We start from the raw sequence: 11113 nt of genomic DNA, 5'->3' as shown, positions 1-11113 counted from the left end.
ATAAAATCACAACTGTTGTGCAAAGTTTGGGAGGAAAAAAACAGGAGTGCAACATAAAGGTTCACACAGATATTTCATTTGAGTTTTCCTAAGCTGAATGCCTTAACTAAGTTATTAAATCAAGTTTGTAACAGGATATTGAAGGTTATATAAGTGACTTTTCTTAATAGAATGGAGTATCCTTTTTTATTATACTTATTTAAAAAAATGTTTTAGGACTAAAAAAAGAATCCACTAAATGGCATAAAATATAAATTCAAGTTCTTTTAAAAATACACAAAAGTTTGAGCCACTTCAACCAGCTTCCCCATTTAAAAATATCCCTGTAAGATAATTTAGATATATTAGTGACATCAACAAAAAAAGTCACAAAAGTCAAGAGACGTATCTTCAAGTTTCCTTTATGCCTTCTATAAAAGTATATCATTAAGGCAATCATACAGTGGATTTAGACATTTCTTTCTCTAGGCTATACACAGTGAATAAATCATCTCATAGCCTCAAACATAGAGGATTCTCTGAAAAAAATCTATATAGGCTATACACATATGTACAATGCACAGTATCTTTGAGGAGCATACAGTGAAAAATAACTTCCCTTTAAAGCTGGAATTTAGTCTTTTATTCACATGATGAACATTTGGATGTAACTAAAGTTGGCATGTAATAAATTACTGTTTCACTTTAACTCCTTGTCTATTTACAAGTTCAGAGATTCCAGCATTAAATACTTGTCAGTCTGATCAGCCTGGTGCCAGGTGGCAACAGTGTCATATAAAAATAGTTCATATCTTTAAAAAAATGGATTGGCAGTGCACAGCATTAACTGATTAAAGGTTGCATTGTTTCCAAAACAAGTCTCTACCCTGACAGCTTACTATCAGTCTGTGAGAGAAAGGAGACAATCTAATTTAGCTTATCACATAGGCAAAGCATGTGGAGAGCCGTGGAGTGTTGTGGTTTGATAAAAGGAGCAGCCTGCAGCTCAGGCACTTTCAAAAGAAACCTTTCTGGTGTCATTTGCATAGAAAATATCCTGATTTGACATCCTTCAGCGTTCAAAGCCCCCCCCCCCAAACCAGGCTTTCCTTCAGTCTCTGAGGCTCTGATCTCTTCAAAAGAAGCAGGTCAATGAGTGACAAAAGTTTAGATTGCCTCTTGTCCGGACAATAGTCAAGGCAGATTATGAACCCTGGAACTAAATTAGGGGCAATAGAGCTAAAATGGATGCCAAAAGGGTCAAAACGCAATGGGCTGCAACAGGGAGAGGAGCTCCGCTCTCAGGCTCCTCCAGATAGTCCTGATCCGAGTCGTCCTCATAATCTGAATCCGGGCCGTAGTCGGTACCGCTGCTCTCCTCCTCCCTGACCGGAGAGTCGAAGCAGAGCGCCTTCATGCTGCTCTTCACAAACTCACAGATAGCCCGCTCTGTGCCGTCACACATGCAAGTGTCCAGCTGCTGACCTTTGGGGATTTTACGCATGTTGGCGATCACATTCCGGCATGCGTTGGTGCAGATCGCCCCGCTGAAAAGTTTCCCGCAGTGGGTCAGATAGTCGTGCATGGCGGAGCTGCACTGCTGGTCCCTCTCGCACTGACGCCGAGCCTCCGTGCAGCCCGTGCTTGTAGTCCTGGGCAGGCACGGCTCGATAGCCCGCTTTGTGCTCGTGCACACCGGGTCGTGGGCGCAGCTGCAGTCCTCCAGAGCCGGTCCGCTTTTGGTCAGATTGAGCTGCACGAGCGAGGAGATGCAGTGGCTCGGACACTTCTTCCTGTCGCCGTTAAGCACGGGGCCACATGCGCGCGTGTAGTGATCGTATGCGTAATTGCACTCGGGCTCGGCTTGGCAGTTCATGATGGCTTGCCAGCATATCAGCCGCCGACCGTGGGACGGGGAGGCCACGGAGAAGTAGCCTAAAAACAAAAGCACACTTACAAGAGGCCAAACAGATCTGCAGACGCTCTGTGTCAATGCGCCAGAGCTTGCCATTGTTCTGGCTGCAAAATATGGAGAAATCAGAGCAGTTTCATATGGGCAACTTTCACTCTACTTCCATTGATCTTCACTGGAGGGTCTGATTTATTCCGGGGCAGATGGTGTGTGATAGGCCCGTGTGTGGGCGTTCAACAGGCTGGCACTGCGCTGTGTAATCCCGGCTCCATAAACCCGTCAGCGCTGATCCATTTGAGCCGGATTCTTCCGCGAATATCCCGCTATCCATACATGTTTGTGCCGAAAACTCAACCAAAAACTCACACGAGTAAAAGAATCGCCCAAAGACAACTTCTCCACAAGTTTAGGAGAGTTTCTGCAGCGTCTCATTCCATCGCAGTAAGTATGAGTTCATGCAACAAACTGCCTCCAGCTCACCGATCCCGTCTCCTTTCCTCTCCGTTAGCGGATCTCCACAAAAAAGAAGCCGGAGAAGTCCCGAGAGTCCTTCGCTGAACTGTGCGTGATCCTTAGCAGTCCTTGTGCGCACGGGAGTGCAAACAAACAGTGCATGGAGAAAAACAACAACCCTTGTGGGTCGCAAAGTGGTCCTCCACACTCTCCCCTTTGAGCATTTGTCTTTCTGTTCGTCAGCCCCCTCTCCACACATCAGAGAGGTGATCTCATTGGTTGGCCACTTGTTGTGGGTTTTACGTAGAGAGGGGCGGGAGTTCAGGGTGGGAGGAAGATGGGTTTGGGAATACAAGGTGAGGTGGGATAGATGCGTTAGTGAGTGGAGGAGAGACTAGTGCTCTTCACTTACTATCTGAACAGCTGATTTTATCCAATCTTACAGCTCACAGAACTCTGCAGTCATATTCAACAGCCTAAAGGTGTGTAACAGCAGAGTTTGAAGGGAGAAACTGAAGTGTTCCACGAGCACATTTATTATGGCACTAACTAAAATATTGTGATGTCATGTCAATGATAAAGGCAGTTAAGGTTATCTGAGTGCCTTGCTGAGTTGGGGAGTAGTTTCACATACTTCATGACGTTATTAAAGGAGATTTTTCAGTTATATATTTCCACTTCACCTAAAATTAGACATAATTAGATTTGTATGTTTTTATGCATCTGCTGATGCATGAATTTTTGTATATTATCTGGTGCCATCACTTTCTGCATATTACACATTATTCATCTATATATGTCTGACAGTCAATGACATGCTAGGTGTAAATCACACCTACACACATATATTCATGGGTGTGTGTGGTTTTCTTTCTTGTGTTTGTTTAAAAATTTGTCTTGCATCACAAACTAAAAAATCCTCAAACTCACATCTCGTGTAAAAAGCACATCATAAAAAACAACAAAGTCACAGTGTCAGGCCACACTTTATTCATGATATGAGTGGTTGAGCAAGCATAAAACTTTCTGGGGCCCAGACATAAACAGTTTCACCATTAGGGAATGGTAGGCATCTGAGGTCTTGTCTTCCAAGGGTCCTAATATACATAAAATACAAGTGTGCATCAGATATGAGGTATACATCTAAAATTACCATTATGGGTTAAAACTTCTAGATCCTTACAGAAATATGGAAACAATCACTTTGTGGATCACTTTGTGATAAAATTGCATTAAATAATTAAAAAAATGTCTGAGCTGATGTCTGGCCCCCAACAGCTTTCCATCCACCCTCCAGGAAGATGACTAAATTAAGAAAATGAGGAAGGAATGTGTTGTGGTATTTAGGGTACTTAATCTAAGAAATTATCATCACAGAAATAATTCTCATTGAAATATTTTTCAACCAATCCTTTCAGCATTTTAGCACCAACCAGGTCATGACCCCAATGATAACCCCAGGAATATGGAGCCACAGTATCTCAGTTGGTCCCTAGTGGAAGGTGATGATCTGGACTGATCTCTCTAAGGCAAAAATAATTTACTTTTTGGAAGAAAATAAAAATAGTGTCTGCAGTGAAAAAAGCTGGCCCTTGTACAAATGTAGTTGATGATTGCTGGCATAGGTCCTCCAAATCTCTACATCAGCCACTGGGCCCATGAGTCATGGAGGGACCCACTGAGGTTAGCAAAGACATAACTTATCCTGAATTTAAGCAATGATTACTTTTAATTTTAGCCATTATTATTTAAGCAACAAACAAACCATTTTGGTTATTGTTGTTTCTTGCTTTCAGTATCTAAACCCCTTCTTCTTAAAATGGTTCGTCTTTATTTTTGTAATATTAATGTGGTGGGTGGGCCCATTGGTCTAGTATAGTTATGTCGGCAGAGTAATGCTAAGACCTGCTACAGTTTTTTTTTTCTCAGTCCACTCAAAAATTGTCTGGAGTCAAGTCCAGAAGACAAACATCAGGGGGCCAGTGTGCATGCTTTGATATTATTAACAGTATCTGAGAAAGCCTCATTTACTGAGCTTTTCAGGGGCCCACCCATTCCTGTGGTCGAGCCTTTAGAGTTTTTGTTTTCTATGAACCTCTTACTTAAACTACCCACACATTTTGTACCTTGTTATTTTAACATTTTCAGAACAAGAATTATCGTCAAAGAAATGCATTCTATCATCAAAAATGTGTAAATAACATGTATGATCTATGGCAGATACATAAAGTAATCTTGAAAATATTGTGAGGACCTTTCAGTTTGTGGTGACCCTGTTAAAAAAGCCGTAACATCTTTGTTTTTATACATAAAGAGCATTCATTTCATATCTGAAACACAATATCCAGCATGTTATTGCCTGAGTGCCTATTAAATAGTCTGTGTTTTACATACAATTACCATTAAAGTCAAATTTCATACAGTATAGTATTTAAGTGATAATGACTCTGTATTGGGCAATTTATTGAGCTCCACAGCATCACGCCTGCAGAGCTAATTATGTGTGCAGCACCCTCACTGATAATTGGATCATCCTCATCCTGTTAGCTCTTCCCCAGCAGAGCAGTTGAGTAGAAATTAATTGAGGTTTAAGAGGACACTCCATGATCATCATTTAATATAATCACCCATTAAAACTACCTTCCCTCATATTATTGCATTTAAGCATCTGCTGTCAAATGTCAAACTGCTGAATCAGAGTGCTGGCGCTTTTTCACAGCAGTGTCTTGTCTTAACTTGTGATGTGGTATAAATCCTGCCCACTTTACACTGATAAATATCAGCTTAACCTGCAGGACTCTGCCAGAGTAAAACATTGATGGTGGTTTTAAGAAGCCTTTTTTTATTTGCTTTGGCCTTTGCTAACTATTCATCAACCTGCTGTGTTTGCATCATTTACACATTTCTTTTACAGCACTGTGGTCTGAACTGGTGTCAAGATGTTTCCTTTGGAAATAGGTCACACATGAGGGTGATAGTTTTTATATGAAGTCTTGTTCTACCTTGCATGTTAGTTCTATCTTGACATAGATTTTGAGGATGTTCTGTGTCCTCTGGTGGATTTATGAACTCAAAATAAAAATCTGACTACTGGGACGTCACTCACTGGAGTGGACAGTGGGAGTACCTGTGTTGATATCAGGCTATAATAGACAATTACATTCAAGGTGTATTTGGGAGACATAAAAGCACAATAAATAAAAATAAAACTGGCAAACTTAACTCAAATGTCAGTGACTCTGTCAAATGAGATGGGTCACCTTGAGGCTGCTTACAGACAGAGAAATCTGTGAAAACTGGACTAAAAGAGAAGTTTCACTGTACACAAGCAATGAAAAGCAAGAAAAGCCTTCTTTTAGTGTTTTTCTATTTCTAAAGGTGTTTTTTTTTTGGGGGGGGGTACATTTCAGTTTTGTTAATACAAATTAAAATGGAGATACTGTGTTTGTGTTGTTTATTGATACATGCTTTAAAGTTAATGAGGTGATTAATATATTTTGTTTACATTACATTTAGGTCAAAAGCTTGTAAAACATTAACACTGTAGTGCAGAGTCAAGCCTTAAACTTTGTTTCAAGACAACATGGAGTTTAACAAAATGTGTGCTGCAGTAATGTCACTGGAATTTAAAAGGTTATGGGACTATAAAAGCCAGGGGTGTCCTGATCGAGGACAGAGATCAGAGGCAATATAAATACATTTTGATTGATAAGATATCAGCAATTTGATCTGATCATCCTAGCCAATCATTTATATCAGTTGTCATAAATGCAAGGCAATTTTCAGCAGGCCATAAGCGTGACTAAGACAGCAGTAGAAGTGCTGAAATCTTTTTTTTTTTTTTAATTCATGGTTTGTTTGTTTGTTTTTTGACTGTTCAGGTCTGTCAGCTGTTTTGACTACCTTAAGTGGATTTATGATTCTTGTCTGACTTCATTCTAACTCTGCACTTAGTGAAAATGTAACATTATTTTTTGACTAATTATTAAAGTGAAACAGAGCTACACCATTCTGGGTAAAGTTTAGATTTTATGTGTATTACAACAATGTCAGCCGTACTAAGTTAACTGGAATAAGCTTGAAACATATAGTAGTTATTCTGTTAAAATATGTAATTTTTGTAAACAAAAACCACTGAGAGTTTAATTCAAGAAAATATAAGCATCTGAACGGGACCCTGGATCTGTAGATAATATTTGAAAAAATTGGAACAGGATTGGAAACCAAAAGTGCTGATTGGGACATCCCCAATAAAAACAAACAAACAAAAAAGACTAAACAGAAATTAAAACTCAAAGATTTTTATGTGTGCGACACACAGTAAACAACAATTACTTGTACAAACTTGTTCTCCCATCTCTTGGGGCCCAAATAGTGAAAAAAAAGAGCAATTTGTGACAATAAAAATCTTCAAAATATTGACATATTTATAAAAAAAGTCCTTTGTGTTCCATGTATTAGCTCTATTTGTGCGATTAAAAAAGAAGATCCTGTCTGCAGAGACACAGAGGGACACATCACAGGCTCTCTATCTCTCTTTCTCTCCATTACGAGCTATTCAGGCAACCTTAAGTGTAAAGACATGCACAGTTTGAAAAAGCATAACATAACAACAAAACGGCCTACCTTTATTTGTCACTGCCCATCACAAAGCATTGTGGCTAGCATTAGCCCGCTAGTAGGCAATCAAGGCAAGGCAGGTTTATTTGTATAGCACATTTCAGCAACAAGGTAATTCAAAGTGCTTCACACAGGACATTAAAATACAATGACAAAGTGAAAAAGAAACACAATGGAAACACTAGTAGCCAAACAATCAAAAGATGGATTAAAAAAATGATTAAAAGACATTCAGACTTGCTGGTGTGGATTTACTCTTTAAAGACCACAGAAAGTCAACCAAGTTCAAGGTTGCTAGAACAGCCTCTGTAAAGGCATGGAGAAGGGTCATTAGACACACAATGGCAGGCTGCAAAAGGAAAATAAAAAGGAGGTGGTGCTTTTGGACGATTTATAGTGCAAAAGTTATTTAACTTTTTATCAACTGTGTATCTTCTTCTTGTATATGGCAACATAATTCCCAGAAGATTAAAGCTTTTTCTGCAGTCATTGTATAAAACATGGACTTCAAAGATTACAGCAGGGAATTTGTGGACGAGAGTATAAATTAAGCTGTTGTACAGTCAGTAATGCGTCTCTTCTGCCGCCCTGCTTTAGGAGGCAGACATTGTGACTTCAGATGTAAATAGACTATGAGCCCAAAAAAATTTGCTTTTAAGGATATGTATAATAAAGTTTACAGATTTCAAAGTGCATATAGGAATTATCTTATAAAAAAAAAAAACCAGCACATCTTTAGAACTTTGTTTTTGTGCAAACATTGTCATATGCTTATGCTGTCATTGGTGGAGTCAACTGAGCCTAAGTTTTGCAATCATTTGATGGTTAAAGTCAATTTCGTTAACATTAAGCGACCTTTTTTAAACACACACATAAAGCATGTGAGAATCTGGAAAAAAAAAATAATAATCAAGGGCCTGGTGTGTGTAGAGGAAGAAAAATAGATTTCAGAGTCAGGTTTACAGCTAAATGCGTTTGAAGGAATTTGATTCAATATTTTGGTGCAAATTACTGAACAAAAACCTAGAATAAAAATGCAAAAGGCAATAAAACAAGTGTCCTTACTGTCATGAGACTTGGTTGTAACTGAATCAAATATCTACAAGCAATATAAAAAGATATACGAAAAAATAAAGTTCACAAAAGGTGCAATGGTGTATTTGTAAAGTTGTGCAGGTGCAAGGTTCAGGCTGAGAGCAAACACCTTAAAGTATACAATTACACAAAGAGATGGGGAGAGAGAGAGGGAGAGAAGCTCCTCTTGGAGTAGTCCATCATGTATATTTTCATTTTTCTGACTTCCTTTTCTCCAATCATCAAAAAGGTCAAAACAAATCTGGATACTGTGTTTGTGTTCTGACTTGACAGCTTCTTTCTGAGAGATTAGATATCTGCCTGGACCTCATCATCAAAATGACACAAGCTTGTTAGCATGTGTGTGTGAGTGTGTGTAAAATGATAGCCCACATGTTGACACATGAGCGAGAGGAGGCAGTTTAGCTCTGGAGGCTTGATGTGGATGAGGGAGTTGAGGAAGGAGAGCAGAGAGGGCACAAAGGCTGTTTGTGTTTCAAACAGCGTTCTGATCTCAGGAATGTACCTTTAGGCCACAGCCGTGAGCTCCCTGCTGCAAACAATGCACTCAATGTCAGTTACGGCTGGCTAGCACAGACGCTGCTGGCGCTCCTCCAAGGTCCCAACTCATCGAGAATGATGGATACCGGGAACCAGATACCTCAGGAGACCTTCTGCTGCAGAAACACTGAGAGAACTTCCACAAAAGATTTCCAAACACCAACATTTTCAGTGTTTCAAGAGCTTTTAACACAACTGTAACATGAAGCAGAGCTTTCAAGCAGAGAGTTCACTCATTCATCTTTTTATTTTGTACGTATAAATGAAGCACCAGTTCTGCCTTCAGAGTCCATAATAATTTGCATAAATTCAAAGTGATTTAACCTCAGACTTCTAAGAGAAAATAAATCGTTAAACACTCGTCAGCCACAGAGAAAACCTTGCAACACAGATGGAAGAAAGCTGATCAAATGATCCCACTCTTTTGTCTCTGCCAGCAGCTGTATGTGTAAACCAGATGTGCAGCACTGAGAGCTGGGTGTCGTTATGCTGAGGGATCCATTTAACCTCAGCTCTACCCACAACGGTCTAATTAAGGGACAAACACAATGATGTTAAAACAATGCCCCGCTGGTGTGCAGAACAAACACAGATTACAAGGTTCTGTGACATTTTTTAAACAACATGACAAAAAGTTTATTCACTGAAATAAAAACATAATTATGTTTTATAAATGTAAGTATTTCCAACAGGTGTTCGTCAATTACATCTATGGCCCAGAGATGGCCCAGATATTCAACTGATAAAAACAGATACTACACTGGTGTCAACAGAGAAAAGTTAAGTCTCTGTAAAGTCCAGAGTTTGAAAACAATTCAGTCTCTATGATCAATATCACTGAAAGTACCAAGGCTTAAATAACTACAGCTCTTCAGTAGGGATGCATAGTATTGGATTTTTGACAATATGCCTATATATAAGTTTAGCCGATACCAGCATTAAATGTACTACAGACCAAAAACTGCAGTCTTTACAACACACAATATGAAGTAATCACACTTTAAAGCATAAGGAATGATGATGAATAAAGACAAAGACTTCAGGTGACATGGGTCTGTTAGTCCAGCATAAACTTTACTTCCTTATTTGTCCGCACAGCCAATATTTACAGCTGGTATAAACAGATTTTATAGCCAAAATATCGGCTGTGATTATCAGAAGAATTTATCATATCTGCTAATACTGATATCATAGCAATAATATTCATCCTTACTCTTTACATTTTTAATCCAGAGCCACCACAGGTAAAAGAAAAAGAGAGAGCAGCAGTAGTCCATACAAATTCACAGGGTAGTGCATCTGGGTTAGTTAAAATTAAGATGGAATACTTAGAGGCAGATGTTGTTATGTATTTATGCAATTAATACAGTGTGCAGATGACTGCTTCCAAATTTTGTTGACTGAAGTTTCTCTAAGGACTCACTGAAATGAGCACTAACACCTCTATATGACCTTCGAAAGCAATATAGATCGTAAGCACAAAGGTTTATTATTTTTCTATTGACATTTTCAATGCCTATAAATGTTGCTGCAGGGCAGGCAACATAAAAGCCCCCTGGCAAAACAGCCTTTTGTACAGTAAAGTCATTTTCCACTATAAGTAAAAATGTAAGTAATAAGATATATCTGACTTTAAAAGAAAGCTAATGACATTATTTGTTGGAAAACACTGATTACACACAATTTGGACAAAGTCAGCTTAGCAGTAAAACAACTGCTTTGTCCACAGGGGGTGTCAAAATTTACATAAAGCTTTGAAAGGACCTTTAAAAATAATAAATTACTGAATAAGGCGCCCAGGACTTCTATTTTTGCAGTTCGAATAAAAAAAGCTATTGATATTGTCAGTAGTTGTCAACTGGTGGGTTGGGACCCAAAAGTGGATCGCAAAATGTGTGCCAGGAAAAAACAGTGACAAAAAGTCTAAGTATGGATGGCCTTAGTGGACACATAGTAAATTCATGCATGTTTTCTGTTGACTTCCCCATCACAATGAGTAAAGTTTAGTATTTGTCTCATGATTTCTACTTATTTATGTGTTTTTCTGTGGAAAATAAAGCTTTTTTCCTCAAGATACCAACAAAATTGTACCACATTTCCATGATGTCTTGGGAAACAGGGGTAAAATTAAATGTATGCATGCATTTCCTTCTGATGTGAAAAGCTTTTAAAACATGTTTATTTTGTCCTTATTTTTTTTCCCGGCTATTGTGCTAACTATTAAATATTGTGAAAGGTTAATTTTGTTAAGATTAGCTTGTTGAACAAAATGTGCAGTTGTCCACCTTTTTCTCAGCAATAATCCAAAAACCCATAAATAAAAAAAAAAATCTGCATCCTTTAGGTCACAAAAATCCGTCATCCCTGCAGCTCTCTAAGTTATAGGACTGTTTTGTTCTTGACACACTCATCTCTAAAACTTACTGAGTGCAAACACTTCATTTGGATTTATTTAAAGTAAAGGTTTGTTATGTGAAGTTTTTCCTTGAAAAATAAACTTATGACTTGTTTCAA

At 38.6% G+C, this 11113-nt stretch overlaps 1 protein-coding gene across 1 annotated transcript; it reads right to left on the bottom strand.

The window, feature by feature from the left end:
* Nucleotides 1-385: 385 nt before the first annotated feature.
* On the bottom strand, nucleotides 386-2577 carry gas1a (growth arrest-specific 1a). The gene has a single exon (XM_041786479.1). The coding sequence runs from the start codon at nucleotides 1988-1990 to the stop codon at nucleotides 1199-1201; it is 792 nt and encodes a 263-aa protein (XP_041642413.1). The 5' UTR covers nucleotides 1991-2577; the 3' UTR covers nucleotides 386-1198.
* Nucleotides 2578-11113: the final 8536 nt, after the last annotated feature.

This window comes from Cheilinus undulatus, linkage group 5 (genome assembly GCF_018320785.1).
Source record: "Cheilinus undulatus linkage group 5, ASM1832078v1, whole genome shotgun sequence".
Taxonomy (NCBI): domain Eukaryota; kingdom Metazoa; phylum Chordata; class Actinopteri; order Labriformes; family Labridae; genus Cheilinus; species Cheilinus undulatus.
The sequence above is the reverse complement of the archived record's forward strand: the minus strand, read 5'-3'. Positions and strand labels throughout refer to the sequence as shown.